General features: G+C 44.5%; 1 protein-coding gene across 1 annotated transcript in view; it reads right to left on the reverse strand.

The window, feature by feature from the left end:
* The window catches only part of LOC134095471 (C-myc promoter-binding protein-like), a 45,197-nt gene that overhangs the window by 17,716 nt on the left and 9,981 nt on the right, over positions 1-17,500 (reverse strand). The window contains exons 2-11 of the mRNA XM_062549031.1: positions 16,487-16,822; positions 14,346-14,589; positions 13,538-13,607; positions 12,331-12,500; positions 3,075-3,409; positions 2,697-2,763; positions 2,281-2,339; positions 1,542-1,686; positions 1,052-1,227; positions 643-743 (exon numbers count right to left, since the gene is read on the reverse strand). Of these exons, the coding sequence (XP_062405015.1) occupies positions 643-743; positions 1,052-1,227; positions 1,542-1,686; positions 2,281-2,339; positions 2,697-2,763; positions 3,075-3,409; positions 12,331-12,500; positions 13,538-13,607; positions 14,346-14,589; positions 16,487-16,797 (1,678 nt within the window). The 5' untranslated portion in view covers positions 16,798-16,822. The remainder of the gene's footprint in view (positions 1-642; positions 744-1,051; positions 1,228-1,541; positions 1,687-2,280; positions 2,340-2,696; positions 2,764-3,074; positions 3,410-12,330; positions 12,501-13,537; positions 13,608-14,345; positions 14,590-16,486; positions 16,823-17,500) is intronic.

Genomic DNA, 17,500 nt, shown 5'->3' on the forward strand with positions numbered 1-17,500 from the left:
TTAAAATTGAACTTGACAGAAAATTGTAAACTCATAAACGAATAGCAATGTTTTGAGTCACTTGGGAAAAGCTGTTTGGCAAAAAAAAAAGGAGATGTTCTGGGGCTGAGGAAGCGTTCGGGCTGACGCAGACACATGTATTGATCTCTCGTCTCTAAAGCAGAGAAGCTGCGACGGAGTGGAGACATGGCTCAGCGCCTCCGACAAACGGCAATTAACAGCAGCCTGCCTAACGCAGCCAGAAACAGTGCTGAGCTGGAGCGGGGAGAGACGACAGCACAACACACTGACAGAATGGGGACATGAGAGAGGGGGAGAGGGAGAGAGAGAGGGATGCAGAGAGAGAGAGAGAGAGAGAGAGAGAGAGAGAGAGGGGGGGGGGGGGGGATAGGGGCAGCGGAAATATGCAAGAAACAGTGGAAATCAGACAAAGAGAGAGAGAGCAAGAGAAGGAGAGAGGGAGAGAAAGATATGGAGTGAGAAAATAATAGAGAATGTAGAAAAAAGGAAGGCTACATGAATGAGGTAAAGAGAACACAGCTGTCTTCCCCCAGTGGGAGAGGCGTGCCTCGAAGTTCTTGAAGTCACACACCCCCCTCCTCACACACACACACACACACACACACACACATACTGACTGACCTTCTACTAGCTGCTGGTAGAGGTTACTGAGTGCATTCATCAGGTTTTTGCAGGCTTTCTTTGGGAGGAGCTTCCATGTTAGAGCACGCTTATCCTCCATTCTGAAAACACACCGACACAAGAAATGTTAATTGCATATTGTGCATGCGTGTTGATTGCTTACAGACAGATGATGTGTCTCATATTTAAAGAGTGTCTTGTGTAAAAAAGTGTGTTTGAGCTTAGCTATGAATTCTTCCTATCTACGTGTGCAAGAGCTGAAGTCCTTTGTTCAATTAATTGAAAAAAAAACAGAGGATAGGGAGAAATTACAAAGCGAAACAGTGGAAAGTGAAAAAGACAGAGAAAGGGGGAAAGACAGAGAGAGAGAAAGAGGGAAGGGGGAAGAGAGAGAGAGAGAGAGACTCACTGAGATACAGTGTTAGTGTCCAGGTCCACACAGTTGACATCTGGAGGCGGCTCATAGAGGTCAAAGTAGCGTGTGTCCAGCCCAATGATGAAGGGGCAGGGGGCGCTCAGAATCCCTGCTAATGCCAGCGGGCACAGCGGCACGTATGGGCACTGCCAGTGGAAAGGGAAGATCATCTGAGAGAGAGAGAGAGAGAGACAGAGATGGAGACGGAGAGAGAGAGAGATTGAGAGAGAGAGAGAGGGAGAAAGAAAGAAAGAAAGAGAGAAAGAGTGAAAGAGGAAAGAGGTGTTAGCTCAGAGGTGTTAGCTCTTCTGTGGTAATGTACAGTATGTACAGTTTTTAGATCCATGTCATCACACTCTGTATGCATCTTAGTGTTTAGTGTGTACACATTTTTCATGGTGACACGGCCTAGAATGTGCATGTGTGTGTGTGTGTGTGTGTGTGTGTGTGTGTGTGTGTGTGTGTGTCTTTGGTCAGTACTTACAGACACCAGAGCCTCGGTAACGCTGGTGAGCACCGCAGGTCGTAGTGAGTGCACCAGGATCTTCTGCTCCGTCATGGCGTACACCAGCAGCGAGACGGCATTCTCGGGGCCCAGACTCTGAAGCAGCGTAGAGAACCGGCCCCCGCTAACACACGCACACACGCACACACACAGACACACACACACACACAATGAGGCATTTGATCCTACATTACATGACACCTCTATATTTTGAAGTCAAAGTGTTACTCACTCCAAAACACCCTCTTTCTATCCAACAGTAACCTTGAAAACAGACATTTTTACAAATAGCATAACCTAGCCTAATCTCCCCATCCCGACTGCTGTGAACAAATGGCTGATGACAACTGCTAAGTAAATTAGTGAATTAAAGTAAATTGACAGATTTTGTTTTTGTGATTCCCCAACTAAAAAAAAAAAAACCTGGCTAGACATCTTTATCCCTCACCCCAGGGCTACCTGGAAAGCACAACTGAAATAGAACATCATATGGAGCACAGGTTAGAGACATCTGCTGTAGCCAGTTCCATTGATAGCGGGGAACATAAATATGGCAGCAGATGCTCCATGAACATTCCACTTCAGTTGCACATACGGTGTAGCCTGGCCGTCAGGCGTAATTCCACTAAACGTGACCCCTCCCCACAGAGGGTATAGTAGCTATTAGGCCCAAGCCAGCAAATCGGTCTCCCAACTGGCCAACCCCAGCGTGCAGTACCTGAGTGGCAAAGGAGAGGACACAGGCTGGCTCAACATCAGACTGTCATGTGGGGAAAGCTGTGTGAGATAAACACACACACACACGCACACACACACACACACACACACACACACACACACACACACACACACACACACACACACAAAGTTAGTCTATTGATAGTCAGCAATGTATAAAGAGACCTACATTTCTCAAAAAAAAAGATTGCTCATAACACAAATAAACAAGCGCACAAATATTTTCCACAAATGCAAATTCATGTACAGTTGGTTAAATTTGCACATATTTCCCTTATCACTCATATGCAGACACAGGCACACATATCTACACACTAACAATAAATCACTCAGACACACACACACACACACACACACACACACAAACATGTGCCTGTGCAGAGCATTGTTGTTTACCTGTACAAGAATGCGAGGTCTTTGAGATGAGGGGAAGGGAACTTTGTGCATAAAGTGAGATATGTGCCTGAGGGTGAAAGAGAGAGAGAAGAAAAAGAAAAGAGGAAAACAGGGTGAGCCGGAGAAGAGAGAGTGGGTTAGAAAGAGAACAAGAGTTATTCTATAGGTGTTGAAAGGAACAATTTCATGCAAACTTGTGATCTATTTTGTTACAATGTTACATCATGCTGTCATTTAAACCATATTTCACATTTTAAGATCATGGATCTCTCTCTCTCTCTCTCTCTGTCTCTCTCTCTCACACACACACACACACACACACACACACACACACACACACACACACACACACACACACACACACACACACACACTCACTTCTCAATGGGAAGGGCATGTGGCCCGGAGATAGAGTAGCGGTAGAGGAAAGTGAGAAACTTCCGGAAGGCGTCGAAAAAGGGCCAGTGCGAGAGCAGACAGATGCTCTTGTTGGTGTGAACGGTGCGCGAGGCGGCCTTGGGGTCAGCCTTGGGGGAGCGTGACCCTGCCTTGGGGTCAGCGTTGGGGGACCGTAACCCTGCCTGGGGGTCAGCGTTGGGGGAGCGTGACCCTGCCTTGGGGTCAGGGAGGGACAGGCCCAGCTGCAGACGCTGCCTGTTCGTCAGGCAGTCCTCGGAGAAGGGCTCATAGAACTGGATGGCAGCCCCATACACCTGGGAAAAGACATACAGTCCACACTCATCAACACATATACTGTACTGTATACACACATGTCCATTCATAAACAAAACCCAAAGACGTACACACACACACACACACACACACACACACACACACACACACACACACCTACATTCCCACACAAAACACACACACATGCATTCCCACACACAAAACACACACACACACACACACACACACACACACATACTGTACACACACACACACACACACACACACACACACACACACACACACACACAATGTGTATTTACAGGGAAACAGAGTGTAAATTTGCACATGCATATACTGTACACAAGCCCACACACAGACGTAAAGAAGATAAAACTCTAGTCAAACAAATGACACATCACACAGCCACATGCACACAGTCTGACCGTGTCTGTTTACTCGAAGGCTGTGCATGTGGCATACAGGAGATGACGTCTGAGTACAGAGTATAGTCCGATTATACCACCCAAACACACTAACCCATATACACAAGAGTGCACACACTGACACACACACACACACACACACACACACACACACACACACACACATACACACTCACACACACACGCTCGCATGCACACACACACAAACAGAGACACTCACACACACAGATAGAAAGGAAAAGGGAGGGCTGTTATCCAACCTCCCGAAAACATGTTTTTGCCAAAACACGGACACCATATCCTCTCGCTAAATATCACTCTGTTCTGTGAGGAATAAACCTCCTGGATATCTGGCAGCGGCGAACACCAAATATGACCATCAGACTGGTTGGAGCCAGAACACACACATTCACACACAAACACAAAGACACAAACTGAGAACTAATGCCACAGATACCCACCAACATGCACACAGACACACACACACATACACATATGTACACACACACACACACACACACACACACACACACACACACACACACAATTTAACCCATATCCAAGCTTTAGGACATACTTCAGCCAGATTATACTCTGCAATGTAGGACTATTTAGGTCATTTTCAAAATTCCCTGCTGAACAGAGACCAGAAACTAGCTTGTGTGTATAGTCTGTGTGTGTGTTTGTGTGTGTGTGTGTGTGTGTGTGTGTGTGTGTGTGTGTGTGTGTGTATGTGTGTCTGTATGCGTGTCTGTCTGTGTCTGTGTGCGTGTCCCGGGAGCCCTTACCCACAGCCTCTATTTCTGTGCTTAAGAGTTAAGCTGCCACTGGATGCTGAGATGTTTAACTGTAAATACCCAACCTTGTTAGTGCAGAATGACAACTATGTACAGTACTTCAGCCCAGTTACATTTCTGACACCGTTTCTGACAGAGCACAAAATGTCTAGAGGGCAAACACAGCTCAGAGAGTATTTGTAGCAAAGTGGCAAATCGAAACACTTTCAAGCTGGGGACGCACCTCATATTTCTTGAAGGGTGGTTTCATTTGCTTAGCGAGCTAAACAGCTCATGTATATTATAATTTCTTACATCGAAGCAGAATTTCAATTTCCTGTGATACACTGCCAGAGTTCAGGCAGAGGCCAGACTAAGAAAGGACTGGAGAGTCATCGAGAGAGAAAGATGGAGAGAGAAACAGAGAGAGGGTGGAAAGAAAAAAAGAGAGGTTTCTTTTATCCATCTGCCATCTCTGTAGCCATCACAAAACCACAACTATTCATGCCTTTCTCATCCCTTCATCTATGAAAAACCACACCAGTTTTAACCCACACATCAGTAGGATTTTTTTCTTTTCAAGCTGAAATATGCACATAAACACACAAACACACACACACACACACACAAACACACTGCTTCACATTTCATTCCATAGTGTAGGTCGGAGTTAGTGTTTAGACAGTAGAGTTGTTTGTACTTTTTTTTTTTTTAAACCTCTTTTTATTGAGAAATATAGGTTATAAACAGAGAGACATCAGTACAGTTACATGAGTTTTTCTTTTTTTCTTACGCACAAACCCCCCCCCATCCCACCCCGACTGGACCAAAAAAATAAATAAAAATGTTAACAATACAAACAGTTATACTGAAAAAACATACTTGAAATTGAAACATGAATACACAAATATGATATCTGTGAAGGATGGCACGCTTTCACAATTATGTCATGACAACTATTATGGATTAAGAGTCAAGTGCTAGTGTAGTTTGAATATAAAGTGGGGGCAGTCATTGTCAGCCAACCAGGATGTCCACTCACTACATGGGTAGGGCTTGGAGGTTACTAAAGTACGACATTAGTGATCCCCACACTGAAATGAATTTGCTAGATCCTCTGATAGTGAATTTAATCTTCTCTAGATGTAAAAACAACATTACATCTTTAAGCCATTGTGTTGCAGTGGGTGGGGCGCTTGATTTCCAAAGCAGTAAAATTTGCCTACGTGCCAATAAAGTTACAAATGCTACGATGTTGAGCTGTTTTCGTGTCAAGTTTGTTTCTTCACCTGGTACACCAAATATGGCAATCATAGCACATGGTGCTAAAGTCGTCCCAAGAACTTCAGATAATACATCAAATATTGTTGACCAGTATCCTACTAGTGTATGGCATGACCAAAACATATGTGTCAAGTCAGCTACATTAACATGACATCTTACACATTTGCTATCTACATTAGGATAGAATGATGATATCTTAGCTCTACACCAATGTAGGCGATGTACAACCTTGAATTGGATTAAACCCAGTCTCGCACAGGAAGTGCTATTGTTCACTCTTGTTAGAGCTGTAGTCCATTCCTCTTCTGATATTTCAGTTCCAAGTTCCTTTTCCCATGCATTTTTAATCTTGCCTATCTTAACATTATCCAGTAACGTAATCAATGAATAGGAATGTGCTGTAAAACCTTTCAACCAGGAAGGAACTTCCAAAAGTGAGTCCACTAGGGACTTTGTTGGGAGAGCTGGGAAGTGTGAGCTATTGCTTTTAGCAAACTGGCGAGCTTGAAAGTAACGAAATAAGTCAGTTTGTTGAAGGTCGTACTTGGAAATCAAATCATTAAAACTAGAAAATATCCCATTCCCGTAAAGATCACTAAATCTTTGGATCCCTTTCCTATGCCATCCTGCAAAAGCCTGGTCCAATTTGGCTGGTAGAAATGTGTGATTGTTACACAGTGGGCTCTGAATCAAAAGTGTTCCCCTCGTGTTAGTATGATATCTAAACTGAGTCCATATCCTAAGAGTGGAGATGACCACTGGGTTAGATGTAAACTGCAAAATCTTGATAGGAAGGCTAGATGAAGCCAAAGCATGTAGAGAGGTCGACATGCATGACCTGCACTCCAACTCACACCAGTCTGTGTCTGAAGATTGCACCCAAAATGTTATTTTGTGGATGTTTGTTGCCCAATAATAATTCCTAAAATTAGGGAGGGCCAACCCACCCACTGCTCTTGGTCGCTGGAGTAATTCCTTACCTATCCTAGGGATCTTACCATTCCATATGAATTTAGAGATTAATTTATCTATCTGATGAAAAAAGGATTTGGATAAGAAAATAGGGAGGCACTGAAACAGAAACAAAAACCTTGGCAACACATTCATTTTGACACAATTCACTCTGCCAGCTAAGGTCAAATGTAAGATATCCCACCTCTGTAGGTCTGATTTAAGTTTAACAATAAGTGGGGCAAAGTTCTCATCAAAAAGATTTTTGAAGGCAGGAGTTATTTTAATGCCCAAATATTTAAAACCTGACCTTGATATTTGAAATGGTAGGGCCTGATTTGGGATTTTCGTTGCTGACTTATTTACAGGTAAGCATTCGCTTTTTGACAAATTAAGTTTGTAACCAGAAATCTGCCCAAAAGTGTGCAGCAGTGAAAGTATGTCATTGATACTTAATAGTGGGTCTGAGATGTAAAGCAGCATGTCATCTGCATAAAGGGATAGCTTATTTTCCACTCCCCATCTGGGAATGCCCTTTATTGAGGGTGCAGATTTTAGGGCAAGGGATAATGGTTCTATTGCTATTGTAAATAAAAGTGGACTAAGTGGACAACCTTGTCTAGTACCTCTAGATAACATAAAACTTTGTGAGCTCAGCTGGTTTGTGACCACTGATGCTTGTGGGGAGAAATATAGAAGTCGGATCCACTGGCTAAATGTTTTACCAAAATCAAATTGTTTCAAAGTAAAAAAAAGATAATCCCATTCTACGCGGTCGAATGCTTTTTCCGCATCTAAGGAAACCACAACTTCCGGTACGATGTCAGGTGAAGGGCTGTAAAGTATATTTAAAAGGCGTCGCACATTAGAAAACAAATACCGCCCTTTAATAAAGCCCGTCTGATCAGTTGAAATCAGGTATGGCAAGGGTGTCTCCAATCGCATAGCTAACAGTTTAGATAGTACTTTAACATCAGAATTTAGCAGCGACACCGGTCGGTATGAACCACATTTAGATGCATCCTTACCGGGTTTCAGCAAAAGTGTAATTGATGCTTCAGTAAGGGATCCAGGCAATTCACCTTGGGACAAGGAGTGATTAAACATTTCTAATAGCAGGGGAGCTAGCTGACCAGAAAACTTCTTATAAAAATCAATGGGGAAGCCATCAGGCCCTGGGGCCTTCCCATTTTGCATGGCAGAGATGGCTAAGGTAACCTCTTCATGGCTCAGCGGTTGGTCTAATTGTTCTTTTTGGCCATCAGAGAGTGTGGGAACTTGTATTTTATCAAAAAAATTAAAGAAAAGTGACGTGTCTTTATATGACTCTGAAGTATACAAATCCGAATAGTAGTTTTTAAAGATAGAATTGATTTCTAAAGGGTCCGCGGTCAGCTTTCCTGTAGTATCCTCAATTTGAGATATGTGTTGTGATGCAGATTTAGATTTTAGTTGATGAGCCAGAAGCCGGCCTGCCTTTTCACCATGTTCATAAAACATCCCACGTGATCGCATAATAAGTTGCTCTGTTTCTGAAGTAGAAAGTAAGTTATACTGAGTCTGGAGCTCTATTCTCTCTTTGAAGAGTAAAGGATTTGGAGATGTAGAACATTGCCTATCTAGATCAAATATTGAATCCATCAACTCTTGTTTTTTCCTCTTCCTCTGTCTATTCTGATAGGCCGAATATGCTATTATCTCCCCTCTAAGTACAACTTTAAGTGTTTCCCAAAGTAATGATGGAGAAACTGAGTCTGTTCTATTTGTTTCCAAAAAAACAGTGATGGCTATAGAGATTAAACTGCAGAACATCTCATCTGATAATAATGTAGTATTAAAGCGCCACTGAGGACGACTAGTGTAAATGTGGTCAAAAGACAGATCCATAAGTACGGGGGCGTGGTCTGATTCTACGATGGCACCATATTCAACCTTTTCTAAGGAGCTCATCAATTTTTGATCAATGAAAAAGTAATCAATTCTCGAGTATGAATGATGTGCATTAGAAAAAAAAGAAAAAGTTTTGCCTTGAGGATTCAAAACTCGCCAAGGATCTACACATGCTGCATGCCCAAAAAAATCTAAAAATGAACTGGCCATTTTCGATAGGGTATGTACTTTAGGGCTGGACCTGTCTAAGTTTGGGTCCATGACACAGTTAAAGTCACCCCCTAAAATAAAAAAATGAGAATTCAGATCTGGCAGTTTACAGACAAGTTGCTGCACAAACCCTGCATCATCCCAGTTAGGAGCGTACAGGTTCACTAATACAACAGGTGTATGGAAAAGCTGTCCAGAGACAATAACATAGCGGCCTTGTGAATCTGAAATAACACTCGAAGATGTAAACTGAATTTTCTTGTGCAGTAGTATTGCTGTTCCCCTTGCTTTAGAATTAAAACCAGAATGAAAGATTTGTCCCACCCATTGTTTTTTTAAACGCAGTTGGTCAGAATTACGTAGGTGAGTTTCTTGAAGAAATATAATATCAGCTTTTAAATTCTTAAGGTGAGTAAATATTTTAGATCTCTTTATTGGACTGTTGAGCCCTTTAACGTTCCATGATGCGAAACGGATCGCTGACCCCCCACACCCACCTTGTAAACCGTTAGTCATAGCCACACAATAAAGATATAAATGAAGTGTGCATGACTCGTTTGCTCCATAGGCTACATAACCATGTAGATGTCACGCATCCCTCCCTCAGCAGAAAAAAACATAATACAATTCCACAAATGCACAGTGTATAGAAAAAAAAGACAGGTCCAGTCATTAGCCCCAACATCCCCAGAACATTCCCTTTCTTTGCCAAACTGGCAGCGCGCAGGATTCGCCCCCCCTCTGAACACTTCCAACATTTCACCATAATCATCTAAACTTTGCTTTCGAGAGCTCCCGAATAGTAATGAAACAAATAAACTCCCAACATAAATCACTGTTCAGTATTCAGTCACGTAAGATAACACGTAAACATGCCGTAATAAAACCACAAGTCCAAAAGTCTTGAGACGGCAAACGTTGCTAGTCAAAAAGTATGCTACACTGAGTTAGCCATGGCTGCTACTTTACCCGGCGTCATTGATAGCGAGTGTTCAGCTAATCCTCTCCCGGACCATCAGCAATGTCGGCCTTCCTCTCAATCCTCCGAGCGTAGAACGCCTCCGCATCCAATGGTGTCTCGAACGTCAACGTCTCCCCTCCATAAGACACACGAAGGCGCGCAGGGTAGAGAAGTCTGAATTGGATCCCCTTCTTATACAGAGCTGATTTGACGGTCTTGTAAGCTGCACGTTTCTTAGAGAGGATGGCACTCAGATCAGGATACAGCCTCAATGCATGGCCATTATACAGCATCTCGTTCTGCCTAGCCCAGCGTAATGCCTTCTCCCGGTCTTGATACCTATGGAAAGCAACAATGACGGCTCGTGGTGGCTGGCCATCTTTGGGTTTTTGCATTAGAGCACGATGCGCCCGGTCTAGTTCAGGCGGTGTGGCAAACACCTGGTTCCCCATCGTGTCTTTCAAAAGCGTGGAGATGAAAGTCACCATATCACCGTTGGGCTCAGTACCCTCTGGCATGTTGATTATGCGAATGTTTGCTCTTCGAGAGCGGTTCTCCAAGTCATCGATGCGGTCTACCAGCGTAGCATTCACAGCCTGTAGTTCAGAGATGGTTTTTTCCACTTTAGAGAGTGCTTCAAAGTTCTCGCCCGTAGTTATCTCCACAGATGTAACTCTTTGACCCAGTGTATCCACCATTTCTCGAAAACTAGCTATAGACGATTGGATAGGCGCCAGAGAGGCTTGAATGAGTGTAGCCATGTCCTCTTTGAGATTTTCACGCTGCTTCTCCATTTCTGCTGTTAGCATCACACCGAGTTCGTTACTAGCTGTAGCCGTCGCCATATTAGCCACTCTGCTACTAAGCGTGGATTTCTTCGACTCTGTATCCCCTTTAGTTTTCTGAGAACCTGGCATGTTCCGAACGTGTGATTTTGGTCGCAAATGAAATAAAATAAACAATTGAAACTATTAACTCGATACCAATGACTATAACAGGGAGTTTTAAGGTATTTAAATTCAAGGTATCAGGAGACACTCATTCACACGTCTGATCACTACATGTTCCAAACCGGAAGCCCCGAGTTGTTTGTACTTAGTTGTGTTTGTGCAAGAGAGAGAGCATGTGTTTGTATGTGTGTGTGTGTGTGTGTGTGTGTGTGTGTGTGTGTGTGTGTGTGTGTGTGTGTGTGTGTGCGTGTTTGTGTATGTCACTCTTCTTGAGCTTTGATCTAGCTCTTAACAACTGTGTTGATTTGAATCTGTGAATGTGACTCCATTGGCACTATTGCCTTGATCTCTTTGTGTGTGTGTGTGTGTGTGTGTGTGTGTGTGTGTGTGTGTGTGTGTGTGTGTGTGCTTATCTGTGACACACGTTTGCTTGTATTCCACACTGAAAATGTGTGAATGTATGTTCACTTGGTGTGAGAAAAAAGATGCTGATGCTATATTCACAGCATCAACATGAAAGCCCAACCAAAATCATAATGACACACACACAAACAAACACACACACACACACACACACACACACACACACACACACACACACACACACACATACACACACACACACATACACAAACACACACACACACACAAGAGGCAGAGTTCCGCTTGTTCTTATGAATAAATAAAACACCTAAAGGGCTTGCCTTTGTTGTCACACAATTTCACATCAGCTGAAAGCCCACACAGTAGAGTGCTATGCAGATGGAAAGGTCACTGACGCTTGAAAGCAGGTGCAGCTTGCGTACAGTATCTGCTGTCAAAATACATCTCCTGCAACTGTGCTTTGAAGTACAGCTGTCATGGTTTACTAGCAACACAGGCTCACTTTCACATAAATACATCTTCATTTGGCCAAAAGGATCTCCAAATGCAGCTAACTGAGAGTCAAAATCAACTTTGCAAATGTCTTCATAGATATGTGAAACATTTGAAGAACTAAGTCATATATCCCATAAAGCTGATCTCAGTACAGATAGTCTAGCTCTACAAATACTTATTGTATTACTGTATTATCAACAACGTGGACTGTTCCCACAATCCTTTGCTTCCATGTTTCTGTCTTTTGTGACAAAGGGCCTTTCCACAATGATCACAGATAACTGGACAGATACTATTGAAGTACTCCTACATATCTAATTCACTTAGAATCCAGCAGCCTTTTTTTTCCACAGGCAAAGACGCACACAGCCAGCAATCCCACACTGGCCTACGGAGGCCTGTAAGGGTCATTTCCTCACCTTTTGGTCCTCAGGCTTTTGATAAGGTGAGTAGGGTGAAAACTGACCCCTCGTAGTATGGTATTTCTGTCAGTAGGTTGTTCTGTTAACACCTGACGAAGACCATACTGGTCGAAATGTTGTGTAATTAAATCACTTCGGGAGCAGCAGCAACAGTGTGTGTGTGGGTACTTTTTAAAATTCTTCATTTCCTCACCTTGTCTCCTGAAGAGCCGGTGAGCACGAAGGTGGAGAAAACGGGGAGGGAGTATTTGGTGTGAGGAGGCCAGCACTCCAGCGTAGCTCCCATGGGCAGGCAGAAGAGGGGCACGGACTCCGGGAGAGGGAAAGACTCATAGTCCTCCTCTGGGTACCTACTGAACAACCCTACACACACACACGCGCACACACACACACACACACACACACACACACACACACACACACACACACACACACACACACACACACACACACACACACACACACACACACACACACACACAGTCAGGTTACAGGTTAACAAGCATAGGAGAATACTCAGACACACAATTCATTGTAACTCTGAATGGCATACATGCTTTATTATTATTTTTTTTTTTTGGTAATGCACTTTTAAAGTTTGACATCTGCATTTCCTACCTATGAATTTACACTGCGGTGTGATACACTGACCTTAAAGGGATTCACCCAGAGTAAACAAATACTTGTTTGAGAGACCGCTGAGAAACAGACAGAGTGTATTTTTCCCACAAACAGTTTGACCCGGTTGCACCATTGCCCTGTTTAGTCTGTGTGTGTGTGCGTGTGTGTGCGCGCGTGTGTGTGTGTGTGTGTGTGTGTGTGTGTGTGTGTGTGTGTGTGTGTGTGAATGTATGGCACCAGAACACTACAACAAAACCAGAGAATATCTCTCCCGCATACACACACACACACACACCTACACACATGCGCGTGTACACACACCACTAACGGCAGCAGAAACACCTGCTGCCACAGGAACAAAAGCCCCCTGTCTAAACCACAGGGCCGAGTGCTGAAAACACACTTGTCACACTCATCTGTGGCACACACTCCCACTCTCTTTCTTTCTCTTCCACTCACTCACTCTCTTTCTGTCTATCTTTCTTTCCACTTCATACCCTCAGCCAAGCATGCAATACATCACCGGGAATGCAAAGACAAACACTGCACAGACGCATGCTAAAACAGACAGAGATTAACATGGGCATCCGGGATTATCTGCCTGGATGAAAAGCCGACTTTTTCATATGGATCCATGCCCCGTCTGAGATTACGGTGGAATATCTGATTGACTGATGATGACGATGGCAGCTTAAATCACCTCACAGACCTCTCGTCAGTGAAACAATCCCACACAGTCCCCATGTATTACTGTAAGAGAGGGCGATGACGAGTCTCACCTGCTTTGTAGGCGATGGTGTTGGTTTTGGCCACTGATTTCTTGTAGCACAGGTAGACAGATGACCCCCACTGGAATAAGGAGAGACAGAGGAGTGGTTTAGAGACTCGAGCACTAGGTGAGGGGGAGGAATCACAATCATTTCAGTTCTCTGATGCCGTGGACATCCTCTGGAAGTTGTTTACATTTTCCATTACTTACAATGCACAAAACACAAACACTATTCCCATAACAGCACCATTCTGAGATGGCAGGGAGAGAGATAGAGATAGAGAGAGAGAGATAGAGAGAGAGAGAAAGGGGGAGAGAGAGAGATGTCATCTCTCCAATGCTTTTTTGTTTTGTTTTGCACTTTGTAGCTGTCACGTATTACCAGGGGTTTCAGTACAGACGGAATCCAAGATGAGGAAGTTACATGATTACATGCCAGAGTATAAAGTAAATAGTACAAAATTCCACTCCGCTAAGGGCTAACAGACTAACTCGTATCCATGACTTCAGATCACAAGCTGAGGCAAGATATTGCCCTTCATTTCACACATAACACCAGCTGGCTATTGTGGATTAAAAGATTCGCTTTGCCCTGATTTATTTTCAGATACATTTTCAGATATCATCTTAAGTTGTTGCATTTTTTCTGACTTACTTAAGAAACACGTCTTCTGACAACAACAAAGATAAAGAATATACTGTCATTCTACTGTGATATTAGTCTTAGTTTTGAGTCTGGGATCAAAACAGTGTTTTTCATCCTTGATTTTTGAACCCTGCTGATATGTGTCTGCACACTATAAGGAGATGAACGTTACCATGCTGCTGTTAAGATTCTTCTCCACTTTGCAGAAGGTGTGCGGTGGAGATTCGCCCTTTCCTGGTATGATGACACAGATGTCCGTCACAGCGAGCGAGGCATGTGATTGGCTCTCAGGCGCTCTGCGGTAGGTGATGTAAACGCGCTGGGACGAGCCGCTGAGGTTGGCCGGGCGACCGCCGGGAGTGGTCTGGACCAGGTGGCAGCCCTGCTTCAGGCGCTCCTTCCATTCATACAAGACACTGCGGGACAGAGGATGGAGGAACACCTCAATACACCAACACCCCATAAGGCAAAGGGCTCCTCTCATTCGTCTTTCTTTTTATCTATTCTCCCTTCCTTCCTTGCTTCCTCGTTCCTCCGGCTCTTTCCCACTGATCTATAAAAGAATGATGGGGCAGCAACAATGGGATAGTCTATCCAGTGTTCTTTATAGATCAGTGGGAACGAGCCGGAGGACCGAGGATCCAGGATCGAGGATCGATGATCAAGGTTGAGAAGGGGCCATAGACATACAGACCACAATATGAAAATTGAATGGAGAGGAAACATGTACCACCTCAACTGATTCATTTTCCCCATGTTTGGGTTGAGACCATAGACTGTAAAGGTTGAGACAGGCTAAAGTGCTCTCCAGATTTATTGGAACCCCTGGTATGTGAACGGTTCTGTTGTCAGGGGGCTTTATTGAGCTTTGGTGATTTAGTGAGTGTGCCAAATGCAGTCACCATGTGCCTCCAGTACACATGGTCATTTGCTAATATTTGTTCTTAAGCCACTTAGATTTGTTATAATGACTACAAATTGGTGGATTTCATAGAAACTGAAGAATGTGAGCTCATTATGCTTGCACAGACAGGTGACAGTTGTATCTGAATGAGTGCGGAAATCACATAAGCCTGTCCTCTCAGAATACCTTAGCATATTTTTTAGGATGCTTCCACAATTAATCACATAGTAATGAAACCTAAGCTTCTACATTATCATGACAGGTCAAAGCAAAAAAAAGCAAATGTCTGTGTTTGTAGTTACATACAAGCTTTATTGGTCACAACACTTATTTCTAGCTAATTACTTAAGGGCCATTTTGCACAATTTGCCAATGAAACAGTGCATGCGTTTATGTGTGTGTGTGTGTGTGTGTGTGTGTGTGTGTCTTTGTGTGTGTGTGTGTGTGTGTGTGTGTGTTCATGTCTGTGTGCATGTGTGTGATGCACATTAGCTCACTAATGTAGGCACACTCATTCGAGTGTCACAACAGTGCCCGGAGCCCCACAAACGCAGCTCTGAGTAAGTGCAGTCGGAGCGCATGGCTCTGCCTTTCTCAAGTGAAGTCTTTCAGTGGTTACAATAAGGACATCTGTCTCCCACTAAGAACAAACAGCTCAGGGCTTACTCCCTCGTTAGGAGATGATTCATTAATACAAACACACACTCACACACACACACACACACACACACACACACACACACACACACACACACTAATCTCCTGAGTAGCAAAGCCTAACCGAGGAGTGATGGACAAAGCACAGACCCAATGTATGTACGCGTGCACACACACACACACACACACACACACACACAGAGTACTTAAAGGATATCTGCATTCTAGCCATCCCCTGATAACCCTGCTGAGTGTGGCTAAGTGCTCCTCTCCCATTGACGGAGATGGGCACACATGCTGCCTGTGCACCATGTCTCTGTCAGCTCTGGCTTCACACTCTGCTAACACTCCAGCGCCTGTTAGCGCTACTCAGAGAGCCCTGTCAGAGGTGCTACTAGCATAGAGAGGAGCTTGTTACACACTCACAGCCTCTTTCTCACATATGTGGGTCTCTGTGTGTGTCTCTCTCTCTCTCGCTTTCTCTCTCTCTCTCTCTCTTTCTCTCTCTTTCTCTCATAATAACTCAAACTAATTCTGTCAGACATAAATGCGTAAAAATGCACATATGCACACACACACACACACACACACACACACACACACACACACACACACACACACACACACACACACACACACACACACACACACACACACACACACACACACACACACACACACACAGTGTGGGGGTGGGCGAGTGTTCTGCTCTGCAAAGCCAACGTTAGCCCCCGTATTCCCGGGTGACTCACCCGAGGTCGGTGAGTGGGGGCTTGTCCCGGCCGCGCTTGTAGCACAGGTAGACCTCAGGTGCCATCAGGCCGCCGTTGTTCAGGTCAGCTGACAGGCCGGAGGGCGTGGTCTCCACGCAGGCGTAGCCCGGCGGCACCTCCTCGCCCAGCGAGCGCATCACCACGGTGACGTCGGTGATGGGCGCCTTGGGCCGCGCCGTCTTGTGGCAGACGTCATCGAAGCGCAGCTCCTCGTCCAGCGGCTTGAAGGGGTCCGTCAGGCCGGCCACCACAAAGTAGTCCGCGACACGGGGCCCTTTGTCTTCCAACATCGCCCATGCCAGCTAGCAACACAGTCTGCAGAGAGAGAGGGGGGAGGAGAGGAGGAGGAGGAGGAGGAGGAGGAGGAGGAGGAGGAAGAGATCAGTGAGGGCACACACACTGTAAGTGCCAGACTTCAGCGCTTAGAGGGTGTCAGTATCAGCTGTCCTACCAACCAATTAGATTCATTTCAGTTAGTCCTTCAGGCACGTGTTTTGTGTCTGTCTGTGTGTGTGTGTGTGTGTGTGTGTGTGTGTGTGTGTGTGTGTGTGTGAGTGAGTGCTGCCCACACAAACAATAGGGGTACAGGCAGGCACTATCTTCAGTTTCAACACACAGCACACACACACACAACCCTTACAGTTCACACACCTACTGACAGAGGCTAGTATCAGGGCCAAACCGTATCTATCATAACCTCATGGAAATCACCTATGACTCATGGAAAGCTACAGTAACCGTTGTCCAGCATTTTGCCTCTGTGTCCACAGCTTGAGACTGTAGCTAAACAGCGCACCGCATGAGGTATTGGTTGGGTGCTGGGTATACACAGCATTTGACAGTGTAACTGCACTCTCTAAAAACCTTAACAGAACAAATGAAAACACTTCATATTTCATCTGGCATGTTTTCCTAATAGGAACCAGACTGCACATTGACAGGATAGATTTTCATTTCAAAATATTCAAATGTATTTCTTTCTTGGAAAGCATG

This window comes from Sardina pilchardus, chromosome 11 (assembly GCF_963854185.1).
Source record: "Sardina pilchardus chromosome 11, fSarPil1.1, whole genome shotgun sequence".
Taxonomy (NCBI): Eukaryota; Metazoa; Chordata; class Actinopteri; order Clupeiformes; family Clupeidae; genus Sardina; species Sardina pilchardus.